At 43.2% G+C, this 23,968-nt stretch overlaps 1 protein-coding gene across 1 annotated transcript in view; it reads left to right on the top strand.

The window, feature by feature from the left end:
• The first annotated feature begins 798 nt into the window (after positions 1-798).
• The window catches only part of LOC139411274 (rho guanine nucleotide exchange factor 28-like), a 75,711-nt gene continuing 52,541 nt past the window's right edge, over positions 799-23,968 (top strand). The window contains exon 1 of the mRNA XM_071157341.1: positions 799-1,353. Within this exon, the coding sequence (XP_071013442.1) occupies positions 1,269-1,353 (85 nt within the window). The 5' untranslated portion in view covers positions 799-1,268. The remainder of the gene's footprint in view (positions 1,354-23,968) is intronic.

The raw sequence follows: 23,968 nt of genomic DNA, 5'->3' as shown, positions 1-23,968 counted from the left end.
TAGGACTGAGATTAATTATTCTTATCTCTGACTCGTCTCACTCTAACTGACCTCCTTGTGGATTCCTCAGGTCAGGACCAGCTGTCTGGCCCTGTGTTTGTCTTTCAAGATGGTCTGAGGCGGGCACTCCTCTCTACTCTGTTTCTCTCTCTCTCCTTCGCCTTTAGTCATTTTTATCCCTGTCACTCGTTCCTCCTCCCCTCATGTTCTGGTCTCACCCCCTCTCTGCTGAGCGTGGTGGGTGAGTGAGGGAAAAGGAAAAAAAGAGAGACTGGACTGGAGAGGGTAGAATAGAGCAAGGGTTGGGGGAAGAAGGGATTAAAAAGAGAAAAGGAGGAGAAGAAGAAAAGAGACTGGGCGGGAGAGGGTGGGTTAGAGAGGGTTGGGGAAGAAGGGAGAAACAAGATAACAGAAGGAAATAAAGAGAGACTGGATGGGAGAGGTTAGGATAGAGCGAAGGTTGGAGAAAAAAATTGAAATGAAGGAAAGAGACTGGACAGGAGAGGGTAGGATAGAGCGAAGGTTGGGGAAGAAGGGAGAAAAAAGAGAAAAAGATGAGGAGAACGAAAGACAGGACGGCATAGGGTAGGATAGAGTGAGAGTTGGGGAAGAAAAGGAAAATAAGAAAAGGAGGAAGAGAAGGTGAGAAAGAGAGACTGGATGGGAGACGGTAGGATAGAGCGAGGGTTGGGGAAGAAGGTAGAAAAAAGAGAAAAGGAGGAAGAGAATGTAAGAAAGAGAGGCTGGATGGAAGAGGGTAGGATATAGCGAGGGTTGGGGAAGAAGGAAGAAAAAAGAGAGACCGGACAGGAGAGGGTAGGATAGAGCGAAGGTTGGGGAAGAAGGGAGAAAAAAGAGAAAAGGAGGTGGAGAAGGCAAGAAAGCAAGAGAAAAAAGAGAAAGTGAGCAGTCTCGATATGCTAGATGATTTGGAGTTTTGAGGGGAACAGGGTAGGAGGGGCGTTTGGAGTCGGGGAAGGGGGAGGGGGAGATGTGGGAACATGCTGGCTCACTGCTGAAGTGTCAGTGTCTGCACTCTGCTGAGACTCAGACGGAAGGAAGGAGTAAACTGGTTCAACATCAGTCCAACCAAGACTCCTGAAGAACACACTGAATGTACAAGAGATAGTCAGGAATATCCAACCTGGAGGAAAATTGAGGTTGAGTAAAATATGTTTATTTTTTTCATTAAAAACAAAGGTGTTTTGGTGTTAAAGCCTTGGTCAGGCTGCAGGGTGCTCTGAGACTCATAGACGAAACACAGAGTCATGGATTCATACTCTGACTCTCCTTTTAACTACTCCTGGCCCTCTTTCCCCAAGACGAGGATACACAAGAAGATGGACAAGCAAGGTAACACTGGGACTATTTGACATATTTTCATTTAATTTTATGAAACCTTTATTCATCCAGGTTGGTCCGGAATAAATGTATTTTCAAGAAAGACCTTGGAGTCTCCTGTGCTTTAACTATCCATTGATTGCAATTTACATTGATGGTTAGATGTGGTTCAATGGATTGTGAGAGGATCACTTTCCATGTGGACTAAATGCTTGAATTTGGAATCTTTTTCAGAATGTGTTTTCCCTTTCCAATGTTTTCCCTTAGTGGAACATCTCCTTGAAAACAATCTGGTCACTGACATGTTGAGAGCAATGTCCAAAGATTTGTGACTGCACCCTTACTTTGTTGCAGAGTATGACCAAGTTGAAGGGATAGTTCACCTAAATTACAAAATGACATATGGGTTTCCTTACCCTGTAAGCAGTCTATAGACAAGGTATAACAGCCGTCAATGCTTTGGTTTTGATTACCTTGATACTGTCTCCAAATGCTATTTATTTTTGCCCCCAAACCCATTCCAGTCAATATCCCAGATATTATGTTATGTTTGTAATTAGTTGGTATATAGCAGAAGCTGTGCAGTAAGTCTGTGTTTCCTTGCCTATCCTTCATGTCCCTAAGTCATACAAGGTTTACAGGAAAGCTTAGTGGTAGTCACAACTCTATATTCTACAAAGACATTAGCAGAATGAAGAATGATAATCAGTCTTTTTGGCAGTGATGTTTCAATGTTTTTTCTTATTATTATTACCCATATTTAGCTGTATACAGTTGCAGTGAGAGTGTGTTTGCTAATGATGTAACTGGGATAGCTGACAACTAATAGTGGAATGTCAGACATTCTGTCTAGGATAATGGATTGGCTTGTATCTTGTGGACAGACATCTCCTGAGGCCAGATCACACGCACTTCCTATGATGGCAGGGAGAACATAAATGTTGCCCTCTGCATGACTGTTGTACTTCATTGACAGTGACTGACACTGTCTGTGGCTACTCAACCCAGTTGAACTATTTGTGTTTTCTTACTATAACTGATTTCCCTGATCAGCTGCTTTACTGAGGAATGTTTTCTTGCTATGACTGTGATATTTGGTTGTCTTACCTCCCCTTATTTTAGTTTAGTTTTTTAATTTGACACACATAAAAGCCATACATGCAAAAAAAAATTTTACCTTTATTTTACTAGGCATGTCAGTTAAGAACAAATTCTTATTTTCAATGACAGCCTAGGAACAGTGGGTTAACTGCCTGGTCAGGGGCAGAACGACAGATTTGTACCTTGTCAGCTCGGGGATTCGAACTTGCAACCTTTCGGTTACTAGTCCAACGCTCTAACCACTAGGCTACGCTGCCACCCCTGCCGCCCCACATGAGCAAAATCATTGAGGATGACACACAATAAAGTCTGGGATTTATATCAATTGTGGTCATCTTGAGGCAAGATGGCGAGGCAAGATCGAACATGTTTCAACACAGTATGGAGTGAGATAATAAAACATAAAAACAAAGAAGAAGAACATCTATCTCATCATTGCAGTTACACAGAAGACATCAAACTGTTTTTAACTTTATTTTTAAAGCTGCCCAGAGAGGACGTCATTTTTATGGGCAGAGGCAACTCATTCCACGCTGATGCTCCAGTATACCAGTATCCTAGCATTACTCCTGAACCTGTATAAGCACACATTAGCAACACCTGATCTGGTGCTGTGATTTTGTGCATCCCTAACATTGGGAAAGTAATCATTTAGATATCTGGGTGCAGAACCATAAAGTCTCCTGTAAACCAAACCCAGTCTTATCTGGGACACCCTAACCTCAACATGCAGTAAGTTGAGTTTCTGAAAGCAGCTCCTGCCTTTGTGACTATGTGGACTCACCTTCAATACTACCCTGATCAGCTTATTTTGGATACCTGGAGTTTCCCCTTCAGAAGCTTCAATAAGCCCCCAAACCAGGAAGCGTAGTCAAAATGTCATTGAATGAGAGCAGTGGCACGCACTCAAAGATTCCTTATCAAGCAGCTTGGACATTCTAGACAAAAACTTGTTTCTGGCATAAACCTTCCCTAGCACTTTAGTGACCATGTTCACACCCCCCAAGCAGAAGTAAATTAAAAGAGTTAAATTCATTGGCAACCAAGCTTTGTCATATACCATCTCCGCCCTGATGATCAGTCCAATACTGTTTAGTTTGTTTTTCGTAGTAGTACTACAGCCTAGTTCCTAGAATGATTTCCAAAGCGTTTTATGGTAATTTTTGTTCTCAATGATTTTATCAGCAAAGTAACCTCTTAGCTTCATCCATCCTGCTCTGTGCTTCATTTCTGTGACGTTTACAGTGCATTCGGAAAGTATTCAGACCCCTTAAACTTTTCCACATTGTGTTACGTTACGGACTTCTAAAATGGGTTAAATTTTAAAAAAAATTAAAAACTCATCAAGCAACACACAATTCCCCATACTGACAAAGTGAAAACAGGTTTTTAGAAATGTTTGCAAATTTATTACAAATAACAATAGATACCTTATTTACATAAGTATTCAGACCCTTTGCTATGAAACTCTAAATTGAGCTCAGATGCATCCTGTTTCCATTGATCATCCTTGAGATGTTTCAGCAATTCAATTGATTGGACATGATTTGGAAAGGCACACACCTGTTTATAGAAGGTCCCACAGTTGTCAGAGCAAAAACCAAATCATGAGGTCAAAGGAATGGTCCGTAGAGCTCCAAAACAGGATTGTGTCGAGGCAGAGATTTGGGGAAGGGTACCAAAACATTTCTTCTGCATTGAAGGTCCCCAAGAACACAGTGACCTCCATCATTCTTAAATGGAAGAAGTTTGGAACTAACAACACTGTTCCTAGAGCTGGCCGACCGACCAAACTGAGCAATCAGGGGAAAAGGGCCTTGGTCAGGGAGGTGAAGATGGGAGAACCTCCCTCTGTGGAGATGGGAGAACCTTATAGAAGGACAACTGTCTCTGTAGCACTACACCAATCAGGCCTTTATGGTAGAGTGGCCAGACAGAAGCCACTCCTCAGTAAACGTCACATGACAGCCCGCTTGGAGTTTGCCAAAAGGCACCTAAAGGACTCCCAGACCATGAGAAACAAGATTCTTTGGTCTGATGAAACCAAGATTGAAGTACAGAAAGATCCTTGATGAAACCCTGTTCCAGAGCGCTCATGACCTCAGACTGGGGAGAAGGTTCAACTTCCAACAGTACAACGACTCTAAGCACACAGCCAGGACAACATAGGAGTGGCTTCGGGATAAGTCTCTGAATTTCCTTGAGTGGCCCAGCCAAAGCCCATTCATGAACCCGATCAAACATCTTTGGAGAGACCTGAACATAGCTGCGCAGCAACTCTCCCCATCCAACCTGACTGAGCTTGAGAGGATCTACAAAGAAGAATGAGAGAAACTCCCCAAATACAGGTCTGCCAAGCTTGTAGCATCATACCCAAGAAGACTAAAGGCTGTAATCGCTGCCAAAGGTGCTTCAACAAAGTACTGAGTAAAGGATCTGATTACTTATATAAATGGAAATGTATTTAATTTTATACATTTGAAAACACTTCTAAAACCAGTTTTTGCTTAGTCATTATAGGGTATTGTGTGTAGATTGATGAGGAAAAAACAATTTTATCAATTTTAGGATAAGGCAGTAACGTAACAAAATGTGGAAAAGTGAAGGAGTCTGAATACTTTCCGAATGCTTGAGAAAATCAGGCTGCTCTTGAGTTCTTACACCTCTTAAAACCTTTTTTGGGATAGGGGGCAGCATTTTCACTTTTAGATGAAAAGCGTGCCCAGAGTGAACTGCCTCCTACTCTGTCCCAGATGCTAATATATGCATATTATTATTAGTATTGGATAGAAAACACTCTGAAGTTTCTAAAACTGTTTGAATTATGTCTGTGAGTATAACAGAACTCATATTGCAGGCGAAAACCTGAGAAAAATCCAACCAGGAAGTGGGACATCTGAGGTTTGTAGTTTTTCAAAGCTTTGCCTACCGAGTACCCAATGAGATATGGATGAGTTTGCACTTCCTAGGGCTTCCACTAGATGTCAACTGTGTTTTGAAAGTTGAATGAGGATTCTACTATAAAAGAGGGGCTCATGAGACCTGTTTGAGGCAGTGGTCTGGCATAGTGCCTTGGTCTCATGACGCGCGCTCCCGACAGAGTTGCCTCTCGTTCCAGTGCCTTTTCTGAAGACATAGGAATTCTCCGGTTGGAACATTATTGATGTTATATGTTAAAAACATCCTAACGATTGATTCCATACATCGTTTGACGTGTTTCTAAAGGACTGTAACGGAACTTTTTGAGTTTTTGTCTGGATGAAATGCTTGCGCCTCATGAAGATGGATTACTGGGCTGAACACGCTAACAACAAGTGGCTATTTGGACATAAATGATGGAACTTTATGGAACAAATCAGTCATTTATTGTCGAACTGGGATTCCTGGGAGTTCCATTTTGATGAAGATCATCAAAGGTAAGTGAATATTTATGGTGTTGTTTCTAACTTTGTTGATTCCAAAATGGCGGCTATTCCTCTTGCTTTTTTGGGTTCTGAGCGCCGTTCTCAGATTATGCTTTTTCTGTAAAAAAAAAAAAAATCTGACACAGAGGTTGCATTAAGAAAAGTCTATCTTTAATTATGTGAATAACACTAGTATCTTTTATCAATGTTTATTATGAGTATGTCTGCTAAAATCACCGGATGTTTTGGAATCAAAACATTACTGCGCATAAGGCGCCAATGTAAACTAAGATTTTTGGATATAAATATGCACATTATCGAACAAAACATACATGTATTGTGTAACATGATGTCCTATGAGTGTCATCTGATGAAGATCATCAAAGGTTAGTGATTCATGTTCTCAGTATTTCTGCTTTTTTTGACTCCTATCTTTGGCTGGAAAAATGGCTGTGTGTTTTTACGACTTGGCGGTGATCTAACATAATCATATGTTGTGCTTTAGCTGTAACGAATTTTTGAAATCGGACACGATGGGTAAATTAACAAGATGTTTCTTTCATTTGCTGTATTGGATTTGTTAATGTGTGAAAGTTACATATTTCAAAAAAACATTTTTGAATTTCGTGCGCTGCCTTTTCAGCGGAATGTTGTCAAGGTGTAAGTAATCTTTAATGTATGATAATGTAATCCCATGTTTTGTTCCAGATGAACTCCACCAGAATAAGGTCAGTTTTGACAAATGCCAGAAGGGCTGGTAGTCCTGTCTAAATTGGGGGGTTTGCACAGCATGATCATGACTTGGCTGATAATAGGGGCCTCGAGAAGCCGGTGTGGGGGCCTCAAGGGGATCAAATGGGCTGGTGTCTGTTAAAAATGCACGTGTCGATATCTGTAGTGAATGGAAAGAGTTTTGTAGAATAACAGTATTTTGGTGTCAAGATATACTCTCTGTAATGATTTAAACAGTTCAGCTTTGGGAGAGATTAAGTTACTGCCATGTCTGTTTCATCACTGCTGAACTCTCTTCTCCTCCTGTTGCACTGCTGGATGTGATAGGCGATAACACACATTATTGCCTCATAATTGAGAATGATGCTGTAAGTGTTATTTCTGTTATTCATATGAAGATTAGGTGAATGGAATCCAGCCCACAGTGTATTCTTCTTAATAAAATGTTATCTGCATAAACATGACTGCCGGACTAAATTATGATATATGTCCAATTTAAGTGTTCATTTTGTGTATGCAAAGTTTGTGGAAGTCAGTTTTCCTGGTTGTTTTTGCACCTCTCCCATGCGTCTGTGAGGTAACATCTGGTGTGCAAAAGTGTATTTCTTAATTATTTGTGAATTTGAGCTTTCCGACTGAGAAATATGTGAAAACGCTTAAACACGCACATTGTAATGATCAGGATTGTTTGACTGCACAGGTGTCATAGCACGGAATAGTTGCTTGAACTTTAGAGGTTGTTTGAACGATTTACCTATTCCCAAGAACAGTTCAATTGAAAGAATTATAGCTATCTTTTATCCAAGATTTTGTTATTTTGCACTCTCCCATTTCAAATTCCATGATGCATGCTGGTCTTGAGCAATTGTAACTATTCACTCTATGATATTGTGATATTGATATTGTGACACTGTGTACTCATTTGATTTCACAGTCAAATCAGGTTTTTACGGTCTTGATAAACAAGCCCCACAGGTGATCATTGTTTAAATCTTGTGTTTTTCCAAGGGGTTCTTTTCTCAAATGAAGCACAACAGCTTCTAAACAGAACAGAACCTTGGAAAAGGCCCGTGACAGCTCTGCCCTCTCCCTCTCATTCTCTCCCTCCCTCCATCTCCATCTCTCTCCCGGGGGTCTGTAAGCTGGTTGGAGGGCACGCTCTGTTTTACTGGAAACTCTAGAAACCTGGCTCTAACTGCTGTTTTTGTCTTTGCCTCTGTTGGCTGTTGGAGCTCTAGTTGGGCTGATTCCCTCAACTGGAAAGTTCATGCTCATTCTATAGTGGGGCAAAAAATATTTAGTCAGCCACCAATTGTGCAAGTTCTCCCACTTAAAAAGATGAGAGGCCTGTAATTGTCATCATAGGTACACTTCAAATATGACAGACAAAATTAGAAAAAAAATCCAGAATATCACATTGTAGGATTTTTTATGAATTTATTTGCAAATGATGGTGGAAAATAAGTATTTGGTCACCTACAAACAAGCAAGATTTCTGGCTCTCACAGACCTGTAACTTCTTCTTTAAGAGGCTCCTCTGTCCTCCACTCGTTACCTGTATTGATGGCACCTGTTTGAACTTGTTATCAGTATAAAAGACACATGTCCACAACCTCAAACAGTCACACTCCAACCTGTAGTCATTTAGACAGGTTGCCTTTGTGTTCCTGGGCACAGGGACTATGGTGGCCTGCTTGAAACATGTTGGTATTACAGACTCAATCAGGGACATGTTGAAAATGTCAGTGAAGACATCTGCCAGTTGGTCAGCACATGCCCGGAGCACATGTCCTGGTAATCCCTCTGGCCCGCAGCCTTTTGTATGTTGACCTGTTTAAAGGTCTTACTCACGTCGGCTACGGAGAGTGTGATCACACAGTCGCCTGGAACAGCTGATGTTCTAATGCATGCCTCAGGGCTGCTTGCCTCAAAGCGAGCATAGAAGTGATTTAGCTGGTCTGGTAGGCTTGTGTCACCGGGCAGCTCACGGCTGTGCTTCCCTTTGTAGTCTATAATAGTTTGCAAGCCCTGCCACATAAGACGAGTGTCGGAGCCAGCGTAGTACGATTCAATCTTAGCCCTGTATTGACGCTTTGCCTGTTTGATGGTTCGTCGCAGGGCATAGCAGGATTTATTGTAAGCTTCCCACACCTTGAAAGCAGCAGCTCTACCCTTTAGCTCAGTGTGAATGTTGCCTGTAATCCATGGCTTCTGATTGGGGTATGTACGTACAGTCACTGTGGGGACGACGTCCTCGATGCACTTATTGATAAAGCCAGTGACTGATTGGGTGTATTCCTCAATGCCATCGGAAGAATCCCGGAACATATTCCAGTCTGTGATAGCAAAACAGTTCTGCAGTCCTGCAGTTTAGCATCTGCTTCATCTGACCACTTTTTTTATAGACCGAGTCACTGGTGCTTCCTGCTTTAATTTTTGCTTGTAACCGGAATCAGGAGGATAGAGTTGTGGTCGAATTTACCAAATGGAGGGCGAGGGAGAGCTTTGTATGCATCTCTATGTGTGGAGTACAGGTGATCTAGAATTTTTTTCCCGTCTGGTTGATGATGTCTTGATAATTTGAAGTTCGCTGTGTAGTGCTAAGGCAAAAACAAAGACCCCTTTGAGTTCCCAAGATCAGGACTGAGAACCGCTGCTCTTCATTGAGACCTCTTAATCTGCATACACGCTTTCATAGCTCTCTGTATCTGAAGACAGAAAACCTTACAAGAAATAGACTTCATTATATTCTCTCTGTCACATGGATGACGCTGGAGAGACGAAGCAGGTACGGTGAGCCAAACATTTAATAAGGAACGGACATGGAACGAGACAGTAACAGCGTCAGCATACAAAGAAAAAAACTATCAATGTATCAGCAGGGAATAGAGCAGGGAAACTGACAAATATAGGGGAGGACGAGGGAAGGCAAATGTGAGTAATTGATGCCAGGAATGCGTGATGCAGGGCAGCCTGGCGCCCTGTTAAAAATATCATGTGTCCAGCCTAGTAGCTGGTCATATGTAATTAACTTAGCTAGCTATCTATATAGTATGTAAATTAGCTAGCTACGTAAGTAGCTCATTTGCGTTCAAATGCATTGTGGCTAGTTACTGTAGCTAATAATACATCTGTCACGACTGCCACCGAAGTTGGTGCCTCCTTGTTCGGGCGGTGTTCTGCGGTCGTCGTCACCGGCTTTCCAGCTGCCACCGATCTATGTTTTTTTTCTATTAGTTTTGTCTTGATTGTACACACCTGGTTCCCATTACATTAGAATTATTTTCCCTATATAACCCTGGTTCCCAATATAACTCTGGTTCCCAATATGTTTTGTGCGTGATTGGTCCTTGTTGAGTGTTATTAGACTGCTGTGTTATGGTGTGTTTTCCCTGCGTGGAATTTTATCGTTGTTTCTTTTCGAGTAAAGTACGTTATTTTACTCAGTTCTGTGTCCTGCGCCTGACTCTATCCTCACCGCTGCACAATGACACTTGACAGAATCACGCACCAACTAATATGGAGTCAGCAGGTGCACCCAGTCCTCCGGTACCAGTGGAGGAAGGCGTCCAGCAGCACGCGACAATGCTCCAACATCTTGGCACAGCCATGGATCACATGCTGCTCACCATGGAGCCATGGGAGAGAGGGGGTTTTCCCACACCCCCATCAACTTCACCCCGACCAACACCACAACCCATTCCGCTGTCCACTCCTCCTTCATCTGGACCCAGTGGGATTCGGCTCTCGCTCCCGAGCGCATATGATGGGACGGCTGCTGGGTGCCAGGGGTTCCTGCTCTAGTTGGAGTTCTACCTGGTGACAGTCCACCCGGCTCCCTCGGGATACAAGAGCGTGTCCGCCCTCATCTCCTGTCTGTCGGCGAAAGCGCTTGAGTGGGCCAACGCTGAATGGGGAAGTATAGACGCTATGAGGAACGCTTGTTCCATCTCAGACAGAGGATGAGGAGCGCACAGGAATTCTCACTGGACTTCAGGACCCTGGCTTCCAGCACGGGATGGAATGAGAGGGCCCTGATCAACCATTACCGGTGTAGTCTACGTGAGGACGTTTGTCGGGAGCTGGCCTGCAGGGACACCACCCTTACACTCGACCAGCTGGTGGATTTATCCATCCGGCTGGATAACCTGTTTGCCACCCGCGGACGTCCGGATCGGGGTCCGTCCATTCCATCTCCCAGCACCTCCGATCCTACACCTATGGAGCTTGGAGGTGCTGCTCTAAGGGTGACCGGAGGCCACTACCTGTGGCCGCAGAGGACACACTGCTGGTGGGTGCTGGAGAGGTTCCCCAGGAAGTCGAGGCAGCAGGCAGGGCACTGGTGGTTCATCCCAGGTGTGTAGGCACCCAACTCACCCAGAGCTTCCTGTTTCCTGAGTTTTCCCCGCATTCCTAGAATAAGGCGCTAGTAGATTCAGGCGCAGCTGGGAACGTTAGTTTGCTCTTAGATTAGGGATCCCTATTGTTCCTGTTGATGTGCCCTTTCCTGTACATTCCTTAGATAGTCGTCCTTTAGGGTCGGGCCTGATTAGGGAGGTCACAGCTCCACTATGTATGATAACGCAGGAGGGTCATGAGGAGAGAATTAGTCTCTTTCTGATCGATTCTCCTGCGTTTCCTGTGGTGTTGGGGCTTCCCTGGTTGGCCTATCATGACCCCACTATTTCGTGGCAACAGAAGGCCCTCAAGGGAGGGTCACGTCAGTGTTCAGGGAGGTGTATAGGTGTTTCCATAGGTGAAACTACGGTGGAGAGTCCAAACCAGATCTCCACCATGCACATCCCCCCTGAATATGCCGATTTGGCTCCGCCTTCTGTAAAAGAAAGGCGACTCAACTACCACCCCATCGACTGGGGGATTGTGCGATAAATCTCCTGGTAGACGCAGCACTTCCCCAGGAGTCACCTGTATCCTCTGTCACAGGAGGAGACGGTGGCTATGGAAACGTATGTCACCGAATCTCTGGGACAGGGATACATTCGACCTTCCACTTCACCTGCCTCCTCGAGTTTCTTTTTTGGGAAGAGGAAGGATGGCGGTTTACGCCAGTGCATTGACTATAGGGGTTTAAATCAGGTCACGGTGAAGTATAGTTACCCGCTGTCTCTCATAGCCAGTGTGACCGAGTCATTGAATGGGGCGGGCTTCTTCACCAAATTGGTTCTCAGGAGTGCATACAACCTGGTGTATATCCAGGAGGGGGATGAGTGGAAGACGGCATTTAGTACCACCTCTGAGCACTATGAGTACCTCTTCATGCCTTACGGGTTGATGAATTCTCCACCCATCTTCCAATCCTTTCCAGACAAGATTTTCAGGGACCTGCACGGGAAGTTGTGTATATAGATGACATTCTAATATACTCCGCTACATGCGCCGAGCATGTGTCTCTGGTGCTCAAGGTGCTTGGTCGACTATTGGAGCATGACCTGTACGTTAAGGCTGAGAAATGTCTGTTCTTCCAACAGTCCGTCTCCTTCCTAGGGTACCGCCTGTCCGAGTCAGGGGTGGAGACGGAGAATGACCGCATTTCAGCCGTGCGTAATTGGCTGACTACAACCACGGTAAAGGTAGTGCAGCGGTTCTTAGGGTTTGCCAACTACTACCGGAGGTAGTTGTGTGGTTGTGGTCAATGATTTTGGTCAACGTTTGTGGTCAGTAGTTTTGTGGTTGTGGTCAGTAGTTGTGTTTTTGTGGTTAGGAGTTGTGCTCAAGAGTTTTGTTCAGTAGTGTGGTTATGGCCATTAGTTGTGTGTTTGTGGTTAGTAGTTATGGTCATGGATTTTGGTCAATGTTTGTGGTCAGTTGTTTTTGTCAGTAGTTGTGCTCGGTAGTTTTGGTCAGTAGTTGTGTGGTTCAGTAGATTTGTGGTCACTAGTAATCTGTTTGTGGTAAGTAGTTGTGTGTTTGTGGTCAGTATTTATGTGCTTGTGGTCAGTATTTGTGTGCTTGTGGTCAGTAGTTGTGATCAGGGATTTTGGACAATGCTTGTGGTCAGTTGTATTTGTCTGTAGTTGTGGTCAGTAGTTGTGGTCAGTGGTTTTGGTGAGTAGTTGTGGTCAGTGGTTTTGGTGAGTAGTTGTGGTCAGTTGTGGTGTGGATATTGTAAGTAGTTGTGTGGTTGTGGTCAGTAGTTTTGTGGTTGTGGCCAGTAGTTGTGTAGTTTTGGCCAGTAGTTGTGATCAGCAGTTGTGTTGTTTTGGTTAGTAGTTGTGTGGCTGTGGTCTGTGATTTTGATTAATGTTTGTGGTCAGTAGTTGTGATCAGTATTTGTGTGGTTCAGTAGTTCTGTGGTTGAGGTTAGTAGTTTCATTGTAGTTGTCAGTGGTTTTGGTCAGGAGTTTTGTTCAGTAGTTGTGTGGTTGTTGTCACTAGTTGTGTTTCTGTGGTCAGTATTTGTGTGGTTGTGGTCAGGAGTTTTTCTTCTGAAGATGTGGTCATTGGTTGTGGTCAGTAGCTATGGTATGTTGTGTTGTTGGGGTTAGTATTTGCAGTCAGTTGTTGTGGTTGTTGTCAGTAGTTTTGTGGCTGTGGTCAATAGTGTGGTGGTCAGTAGTTTCATGGTTTAGTAGTTGTGGTCAGTAGTTGTGTGGTTATTGTAAGTAGTTGTGTGGTTGTGGTCAATGATTTGTTAAATGTTTGTGGTCAGTAGTTAAAAGATATCAAAAAGTTGTATGTGAGCCCAATGGTCCAAGCCAGTCTACACATCTTAAAGTTTGAATAGCATTTCTTAAGGAGTAGCATGTTAAATAATAATAATAAATCAGAAGTAAGTTGAAGATGTAAGTTTTTTGAAGATTTAAGTGGTGGGTTTTGCTTTACAAGCACCACAATAATAATAATGGATGGAGGGATTAACATATGAAAGGAGGTTGAATTGGACTGATTGGTACGATAAAGGAATCAATGTATTGTTGAAGGGGGATTGGTAGTAGTTATTGCTGTTCTAATTTCAGATTTGAATATAATAGAAGTAAAGCAAGGTGTCATACCCTTTACATTTTTGTCTACGAAACGTTGTTGGGAAAAGTGGTCAAGGTAGACGAAGTCACAATGTTTACTCATTGTCTCATGCTTAGAATGTGCTCCCCCGTTATTATAATTTGAAAGTTCTAAAAAGTTCCATGGCAGTTATTCAACAGTGGGAAGTTACCTAAATTAGTTGATGTGGTTACTAAAACAGCTGTACCTCTTGACTGGTAGTAGATATTTCCGTTCTTATTTCAGATTTGAATAGCAAAGAAGGAGACAAAGGTGTCATACCCTTTATGATTTTGCTACGTTGTTAGGAAAAGTGGGCATGGTAGCTGATTTTCGTCAAATTACTGTGTTTGCTCATTGTCCCATGCTTAAAATGTGCCATCCCACTGTTATAATTTGAAAGTTTTGAAAGGTTTCATTGTCTGACTTGTTCGGAAAGTGGTCAAAACGGCAGTTTTGTATAGAAAAAGTTGTTGATGCCATTACTAAAACAGCTGTATCGTGAGATCTGTGTAATATATTTCTGTTCCGATTCCAAACTTCAGTGTAAATTAAGTTTGATTTTAGTTGAAGTTGAAGTTTGATTTTGGTTGATTGATAGGATAGTCTGAACATGTGAGAGTTGTGTTGTGTGGTTGTGGTCAGTAGTTTTGGTCCGTAGTTGTGGTCAATCATTTTGGTAAGTGTTTTAGTAAGTAGTTGTGTGGTTCAGTAGTTGGGGTCAGTAGTTGTGTGGTTGTGATAAATAAGTGTGGTCAGTCATTCTTGTCAGTAGTTGTGGTCATTAGTGGTCAGTAGTGTTGTGGTCAGTAGTTGTGGTTTATTAGTTGTGGCCAGTGGTTGTGGTCAGTAGTTGTGGTCAGTAGTTGTGTGGTTGTGTTCAGTAGTTGCGTGGTCAGTAGTTGTGTGTCTGGAGTTGTGTGCAGTAGTTATGGTCTGTAATTGTGATGTTGCGGTCAGTAGTTGTGTGGTTCATTAGTTGTGTTTAGTAGTTGTGTGGTTGTGGTCAGTAGTTGTGGTCAGTAGTTTTTTGTAAGTAGTTGTATGGTTGTGATCAATAGTTGTGGTCAGTAGTTGTGTGGTTGTGGTCATTAGTTGTGGTCATTAGTGTTCAGTAATTTTACGTAATTATGACATAACATTGAAGGTTGTGCAATGTAACAGGAATATTTAGACTGATGGATGCCACCCGTTAGATAAAATACGGAACGGTTCCGTATTTCACTGAAAGAATAAACGTCTTGTTTTCGAGATGATAGTTTCTGGATTGTTATAATTAAGTCTATGATTTGATAGAGCAATCTGACTGATCGATGGTAGGCAGCAGCAGGCTCGTAAGCATTCATTCAAACAGCACTTTTGTACGTTTTGCCAGCAGCTCTGCTGTTTATGACTTCAAGCCTATCAACACCCGAGATGAGGCTGGTGTAACGATGTGAAATTGCTAACTAGTTAGCGGGGTGTGCGCTAATAGCGTTTCAAACGTCACTAGCTCTGAGACTTGGAGTGGTTGTTCCCCTTGCTCTGCATGGGTAACGCTGCTTCGAGGGTGGCTGTTGTCATTGTGTTCCCGGTTCAAGCCCAGGGAGGAGCGAGGAGAGGGACGGAAGCTATACTGTTACACTGGCAATACTAAAGTGCCTATAAGAACATCCAATAGTCAAAGGTTAATGAAATACAAATGGTATAGAGGGAAAATAGTCCTATAATTCCTATAATAACTACAACCTAAAACTTCTTACCTGGGAATATTGAAGACTCATGTTAAAAGGAACCACCAGCTTTCATATGTTCTCATGTTCTGAGCAAAGAACTTAAACGTTCGCTTTCTTACTTGTCACATATTGCACTTTTACTTTCTTCTCCAACACTTTGTTTTTGCATTATTTAAACCAAATTGAACGTTTCATTATTTATTTGAGGCTAAATAGATTTTATTAATGTATTATATTAAGTTAAAATAAGTGTTCATTCAGTATTGTTGTAATTGTCATTATTACAAATACATTTTAAAAATCGTCCAATTAATCGGTATCGGCTTTATTTGTCCTCCAATAATCGGTCGACCTCTAGTTGTGATCGTTAGTTGTGTGGTTCAGAAGTTGCTTGGTCAGGAGTTGTGGTCAGGAGTTGTGTGCAGTAGTTTTGGTCTGTAATGCTGATGTTGCAGTCAGTATGTGGTCGGTAGTTGTTTGATTGGGGTCCGTAGTTGTGTGCTTGTAGTCAGTAGTTGTGGTCAGTCGTTATGTGGTTGTGGTCAATAGTTGTGGTTCAGTAGTTGCATGGTCGGGAGTTGTGTGCAGTAGTTATGGTTATGTGTTGTTGCCGTCAGTAGTTGTGTGGTCAGTTGTTTATACAAAAAATAGGTAGTCTTGTCTCATTGTTGCAACTCCCATACAGACCCGGGAGAAGCGAAGGTCAAGAGCCATGCGTCCTCTGAAACATGACCCTACCAAGCTGCACTGCTTCTTGACACAATGCCCGCTTAACCCAAAAGCCAGCCACATCAATGTGTCGGAGGAAACACTGTATACCTTACAGCAGTGTCATTGAAAAAAATATATATTCTTTTTTACATTTTTACCCCTTTTTCTCCCCAATTTCGTGGTATCCAATTGTTTAGTAGCTACTATCTTGTCTCATCGCTACAACTCCCGTACGGGCTCCGGAGAGACAAAGGTTGAAAGTCATGCGTCCTCCGATACACAACCCAACCAAGCCACACTGCTTCTTAACACAGCTGGCCGGAGGAAACACCGTGCACCTGGCAATCTTGGTTAGCGCACACTGCGCCCGGCCCGCCACAGGAGTCGGTGGTGCGCGATGAGACAAGGATATCCCTACTGGCCAAGCATTCAAAATGTAATGAGTACTTTTGGGTGTCAAGAAAAATGTATGGAGTAAAAAGTACATTATTTTCTTAAGGAATGTAGTGAAGTAAAAGTAGTCCAAAATATAAATAGTAAAGTACAGATACCCCCAAAAATTACTTAATTAGTACTTTAAAGTATTTTTACTTAAGTGCTTTACACCACTGACTAATAGGTGCCCTTTGCGAGTCATTGAAATACCTCCCTGTTCTTTGTGGTTGAATCGGTGTTTGAAATTCACTGCTCGACTGTGTGGGGTGCAGAGATGAGGTAGTCATAAAAACATTCTCCGAGTCAAATAATTTCCTACATTTAGTGTATATTTGTACTGCAAGAAATGCTTAATTCTGCAGGAGTTAATATTAAGGCTATGCGAAAGGTTACAGACCTAGAGTCAGTGTCCATATTTCAGTTTTCATTTGACCCTTCTGAACAGTAAGCTACAGTTCCCTTGACGTGACATAGGCCTGTTTGAAGTCTTGTGACTGTCGAATTTGTATAGCAATTCGACAGTCACAATCATCTCACATAACATAGCCAGCACCGCTATCATCCTCTTTTAACACTTCAAACATTACTTTTCTGGCTGTACCTTCTCTTTATTTTCAACGCTCATTTCACAGCTTTTCTCTTATTGAATTAAACTCTGATATTGTCCTTTTTGCCTCTGTGGATGACGTTAACTTTTCTGCCTATTCCCAAAATCATTTGGTAATTGACATGTGGGCTATTTGGCTCGTGTACAGTTAGACCCTAAAGTTTAGGCTTACACACTAATGCCAGATAGCCTAAAATAATGAAAGAAAAAACTAAATGTAGCCTAAAGACATAAATTGCACAAGAATTACACATTTATGGATTTTTTAAGGTTGTGTTTTCTTTGTATTCAAACCGACTGCCACCCACCTGCCCACATAATATTTCATGACCCTAAACCTTCCCGCCCAGCATATTTAACTGCGGGACTGTGGGTTATGAGTCAACCCATGTATCACTACCCTATATGGAACCAATTTTAGTTCAGTGAATAAGAACTCCTGGGGTTATGATCAAAGAACCCTACAACATGTGTTCTATATAGAATCATTAGGGGTGCTATATATGAAGCAAGCAAAATAACCCTTTTTTGGTTCTATCCATAACCTTTTTTTCGAAGAGTGTGGTTGTGGTCAAATGTGTAAACTGCAGTTTTTGCGTGTAAAATTGAATGAAGTGCGATGAGAAGTTACCGGTTGAAATATGAAGCAAGTGAACGGATACAGCTTATCTCTATCTAATCAGAGCAGCAGGATCAATTTACAGCCTGCGCTTCTCTTTACAGACAGGCAAACTAGCGGTTGAGTTATTTTGAGCATGGGGCATGATCCTGGGAAGGAGGACAAAGCTAGTGAGCATTTATACATTTTCTCTGTATCATTCCAAGGACATGGTCCGGTCCGGATCAAATCTGAATCAAGCATAGACATCCATGTTCGGTTCAGATTTATTCTGATCCGGAACAAATTACAAACATCTTTGTTTCACAAGTTTGAACAGCACAGTACAGTACAGTAGAGCACAGCATAGTACAGTAGAACACAGCAGTACAGTAGAGCACTACATCACAATTCAGCACACAGTACAGTAAAGAAAGGTATAATATAGTACAGTATAATACAGGAAATCAAATCAAAATCAAATGTATTTACATAGCCCTTCGTACATCAGCTGATATCTCAAAGTGCTGTACAGAAACCCAGCCTAAAACCCCAAACAGCAAGCAATGCAGGTGTAGAAGCACAGTGGCTAGGAAAAACTCCCTAGAAAGGCCAAAACCTAGGAAGAAACCTAGAGAGGAACCAGGCTATGAGGGGTGGCCAGTCCTCTTCTGGCTGTGCCGGTTGGAGATTATAGCAGAACATGACCAAGATGTTCAAATGTTCATAAATGACCAGCATGGTCAAGTCAGCACCTCAGGAGTAAATGTCAGTTGGCTTTTCATAGCCGATCATTAAGAGTATCTCTACCACTCCTGCTGTCTCTAGAGAGTTGAAAACAGTAGGTCTGGGACAGGTAGCACGTCCGGTGAACAGGTCAGGATTCCATAGCCGCTGGCAGAACAGTTGAAACTGGAGCAGCAGCACGGCCAGGTGAACTGGGGACAGCAAGGAGTCATCATGCTAGGTAGTCCTGAGGCATGGTCTGGGCTCAGGTCCTGGCATGGGCTCAGGTCCTCCGAGAGAGAGAAAGAAAGAGAAGAATTAGAGAGAACATACTTAAATTCACACAGGACACCGGATAAGACAGGAGAAGTACTCCAGATATAACAAACTGACCCTAGCCCCCCGACACATAAACTACTGCAGCAGAAATACTGGAGGCTGAGACAGGAGGGGTCAGAAGACACTGTGGCCCCATCCGATGATACCCCCGGACAGGGCCAAACAGGAAGGATATAACCCCACCCACTTTGCCAAAGCACAGCCCCCACACCACTAGAGGAATATCTTCAACCACCAATTTACCATCCTGAGACAAGGCCGAGTATAGCCCACAAATATCTCTGCCACGGCAAACCCAGGGGGTATCATGCCAACCCAGACAGGAAGATCACGTCAGTGACTCAACCCACTCAAGTGACGCACCCCTCCTAGGGATGGCATGAAAGAGCACCAGTAAGCCAGTGACTCAGCCCCTGTAATAGGGTTAGAGGCAGAGAATTACAGTGGAAAGAGGGGAACCGGCCCGGCAGAGACAGCAAGGGCGGTTCGTTGCTCCAGAGCCTTTCCGTTCACCTTCACACTCCTGGGCCAGACTACACTCAATCATATGACCCACTGAAGAGATGTGTCTTCAGTAAAGACTTAAAGGTTGAGACCGAGTCTCTCACATGGGTAGGCAGACCATTCCATAAAAATCGAGCTCTATAGGAGAAAGCCCTGCCTCCAGCTGTTTCCTTAGAAATTCTAGGGACAATTAGGAGGCTTGCCTCTTGTGACCATAGCGTACGTGTAGTTATGTACGGCAGGACCAAATCAGAAAGATAGGTAGGAGCAAACCCATGTAATGCTTTGTAGGTTAGCTGTAAAACCTTAATCAGCCCTTGCCTTAACAGGAAGCCAGTGTAGGGAGGCTAGCACTGGAGTAATATGATACATTTTTTATTTAGTGCTTTATCCAGGTAGCCGGAAAGTAGGACATTGCAGTAGTCTAACCTAGAAGTAACAAAAGCATGGATACATTTTTATGCATCATTTTTGGGCAGAAAGTTTCTGATTTTTGCAATGTTACGTAGATGGAAAAAAGCTTTCCTTGAAACAGTCTTGATATGTTCGTCAAAAGAGATCAGGGTCCAGAGCAACGCCGATATCCTTCAGTTTTATTTGGGACGATCTCTTTGTTTCTTGGGACAAAGAACAAGCATCTCTGTTTTGTCCAAGTTTAAAAGTAGAAAGTTTGCAGCCATCCACTTCCTTATGTCTGAAAAACAGGCTTCTAGCGAGGGCAAATTTGGGGCTTCACCATGTTTCATTGAAAGGTACAGCTATGTGTCATCTGCATAGCAATGAAAGTTAACATTATGACATCCCCAAGAGGTAAAATATATAGTGAAAACAATAGTTTTCCTAAAACGGAACCTTGTGGAACACCGAAATTTACAGTTGATTTGTCAGAGGACAAACCATTCACAGAGACAAACTGATTTCTTTACGACAGATAAGATCTAAACCAGGCCAGAACTTGTCCATGTAGACCAACTTGTGTTTCCAATCTCTCCAAAAGAATGTGGTGATCGATGGTAGCAAAAGCAGCACTAAGGTCTAGGAGCATGAGGACAGATGCAGAGCCTTGGTCTGATGCCATTAAAAGGTCATTTACCACCATCACAAGTGCAGTCTCAGTGCTATGATGGGGTCTAAAACCAAACTGAAGCATTTCGTATACATCTTTTGTCTTCAGGAAGGCAGTGACTTGCTGCGCAACAGCTTTTTCTAAAATTGAGAGGAATGGAAGATTCGATATAGGCCGATTTAGTTTAAAAAAAATATTTTCTGGGTCAAGGTTTAGCTTTTTCAAGAGATGCTTTATTACTGCCACTTTTAGTGAGTTTGGTACACATCCGGTGGATAGAGAGCCGTTTATTATGTTCAACATAGGAGGGCCAAGCACAGGAAGCAGCTCTTTCAGTAGTTTAGTTGGAATAGGGTCACTTGCAGCTTGAAGGTTTAGAGGCCATGATTATTTTCATCATTGTGTCAAGCGATATAGTACTTAAACACTTGAGTGTCTCTCTTGATCCTAGGTCCTGGACAACTGAGCTCAGGAGGAATAGGCAGATTTAAAGAGGAGTCTGTAATTTGCTTTCTAATTATTATTTACCTTTATTTAACTAGGCAAGTCAGTTAAGAACAAATTCTTAACTGCCTACGAACAGTGGGTTAACTGCCTGTTCAGGGGCAGAACGACAGATTTGTTGTACCTTGTCGGCTCAGGGGTTTGAACTTGCAACCTTCCAAATCAAATCAAATGTTATTTGTCACATACACATGGTTAGCAGATGTTAATGCGAGTGTAGCGAAATGCTTGTGCTTCTAGTTCTGACAATGCAGTAATAACCAATGAGTAATCTAACTAACAATTCCAAAACTACTACCTTATACACACACGTGTAAAGGGATAAAGAATATGTACATAAAGATATGTGAATGAGTGATGGTACAGAACGGCATAGGCAAGATAGAGTAAATGGTATCGAGTACAGTATATACATGTGAGATGAGTATGTAAACAAAGTGGCATAGTTTAAAGTGGCTAGTGATACATGTATTACATAAAGATGCAGTAGATGATATAGAGTACAGTATATACGTAGACATATGAGATGAATAATGTAGGGTATGTAAACATTATATTAAGTTACATTGTTTAACGTGGCTAGTGATATATTTTACATCAATTCCCATTATTAAAGTGGCTGGAGTTGAGTCAGTGTGTTGGCAGCAGCCACTCAAGTGGTGGCTGTTTAACAGTCTGATGGCCTTGAGATAGAAGCTGTTTTTCAGTCTCTCGGCCTCAGCTTTGATGCACCTGTACTGACCTCGCCTTCTGGATGAAAGCGGGGTGAACAGACAGTGGCTCGGGTGGTTGTTGTCCATGATGATCTTTATGGCCTTCCTGTGACATCGGGTGGTGTAGATGTCCTGGAGGGCAGGTAGTTTGCCCCCGGTGATGCGTTGTGCGGACCTCACTACCCTCTGGAGAGCCTTACTGTTGTGGGCGGAGCAGTTGCCGTACCAGGTGGTGATACAGCCCGACAGGATGCTCTCGATTGTGCATCTGTAGAAGTTTGTGAGTGCTTTTGGTGACAAGCCAAATTTATTCAGCCTCCTGAGGTTGAAGAGGCGCTGCTGCACCTCCTTCACGATGCTGTCTGTGTGGGTGGACCAATTCAGTTTTCTGTGATGTGTACGCCGAGGAACTTAAAACTTACTACCCTCTCCACTGCTGTTCCATCGATGTGGATAGGGGGGTGTTCCCTCTGCTGTTTCCTGAAGTCCACAATCATCTCCTTAGTTTTGTTGACGTTGAGTGTGAGGTTATTTTCCTGACACCACACTCCGAGGGCCCTCACCTCCTCCCTGTAGGCCGTCTCGTCGTTGTTGGTAATCAAGCCTACCACTAATCAAGCCTACCTACCACTGTGTCGTCCGTAAACTTGATGATTGAGTTGGAGGCGTGCTTGGCCACGCAGTCGTGGGTGAACAAGGAGTACAGGAGAGGACTCAGAACGCACCCTTGTGGGGCCCCAGTGTTGAGGATCAGCGGGGTGGAGATGTTGTTACCTACCCTCACCACCTGGGGGCGGCCCGTCAGGAAGTCCAGTCCCCAGTTGCACAGGGCAGGGTCGAGACCCAGGGTCTCGAGCTTGATGACGAGTTTGGAGGGTACTATGGTGTTAAATGCTGAGCTGTAGTCGATGAACAGCATTCTCACATAGGTATTCCTCTTGTCCAGAAGGGTTAGGGCAGTGTGCAGTGTGGTTGAGATTGCATCGTCTGTGGACCTATTTGGGCGGTAAGCAAATTGGAGTGGGTCTAGGGTGTCAGGTAGGGTGAAGGTGATATGGTCCTTGACTAGTCTCTCAAAGCATTTCATGATGACGGAAGTGAGTGCTACGGGGCGGTAGTCGTTTAGCTCAGTTACCTTAGCTTTCTTGGGAACAGGAACAATGGTGGCCCTCTTGAAGCATGTGGGAACAGCAGACTGGGATAGGGATTGATTGAATATGTCCGTAAACACACCAGCCAGCTGGTCTGCGCATGCTCTGAGGGCGCGGCTGGGGATGCCGTCTGGGCCTGCAGCCTTGCGAGGGTTAACACGTTTAAATGTTTTACTCACCTCGGCTGCAGTGAAGGAGAGTCCGCATGTTTTGGTTGCGGGCCGTGTCAGTGGCACTGTATTGTCCTCAATGCGGGCAAAAAAGTTATTTTGTCTGCCTGGGAGCAAGGCATCCTGGTCCGTGACGGGGCTGGTTTTCTTTTTGTAATCCGTGATTGACTGTAGACCCTGCCACATACCTCTTGTGTCTGAGCCGTTGAATTGCGATTCTACTTTGTCTCTACACTGACGCTTAGCTTGTTTGATTGCCTTGCGGAGGGAATAGCTACACTGTTTGTATTTGGTCATGTTTCCGGTCACCTTGCCCTGATTAAAAGCAGTGGTTCGCGCTTTCAGTTTCACTCAAATGCTGCCATCAATCCACGGTTTCTGGTTTGGGAATGTTTTAATCGTTGCTATGGGAACAACATCTTCAACGCACAGTTTACTAGTCCTGCCGCCTCAGAGTAGCCTCAAAGAAGTTCATGAATTTATTGGCTGATTGGTGTGGCGCCATTTCCATTACAATTTTCTGGAAGCTTGCTTCAGAGCTTGGGTATTTTCTGTATACCAGCGAGCTAGTTTCTTATGACAAATGTTTTTAGTTTTTAGGGGTGCAACTGCATCTAGGGTATTGCGCAAGGTTAAATTGAGTTCCTCAGTTAGGTGGTTAACTGATTTTTTTTCCTCTGACGTCCTTGGGTAGGCAGAGGGAGTCTGGAAGGGCAACAAGGAATCTTTGTGTTGTCTGAGAATTTACAGTACGACTTTTGATGCTCCTTGTTTGGGGTCTGAGCAGGTTATTTGTTGCAATTGCAAATGTAATAAAATGGTGATCCGATAGTCCAGGATTATGAGGAAAAGCATTAAGATCCACAGCATTTATTCCATGGAATAAAACTAGGTCCAGAGTATGACTGTGACGGTGAGTAGGTCCAGAGACATGTTGGACAAAACCCACTGAGTCGATGATGGCTCCGAAAGCCCTTTGGAGTGGGTCTGTGGACTTTTCCATGTGAATATTAAAGTCACCAAAAATTAGAATATTATCTGCTATGACTACAAGGTCCGATAGGAATTCAGGAAACTCAATGAGGAACGCTGTATATGGCCCAGGAGGCCTGTAAACAGTAGCTATAAAAAGTGATTGAGTAGGCTGCA

Source organism: Oncorhynchus clarkii, chromosome 6, assembly GCF_045791955.1.
Source record: "Oncorhynchus clarkii lewisi isolate Uvic-CL-2024 chromosome 6, UVic_Ocla_1.0, whole genome shotgun sequence".
Lineage (NCBI taxonomy): Eukaryota > Metazoa > Chordata > Actinopteri > Salmoniformes > Salmonidae > Oncorhynchus > Oncorhynchus clarkii.
This window is presented reverse-complemented; position numbering and strand designations above follow the sequence as displayed.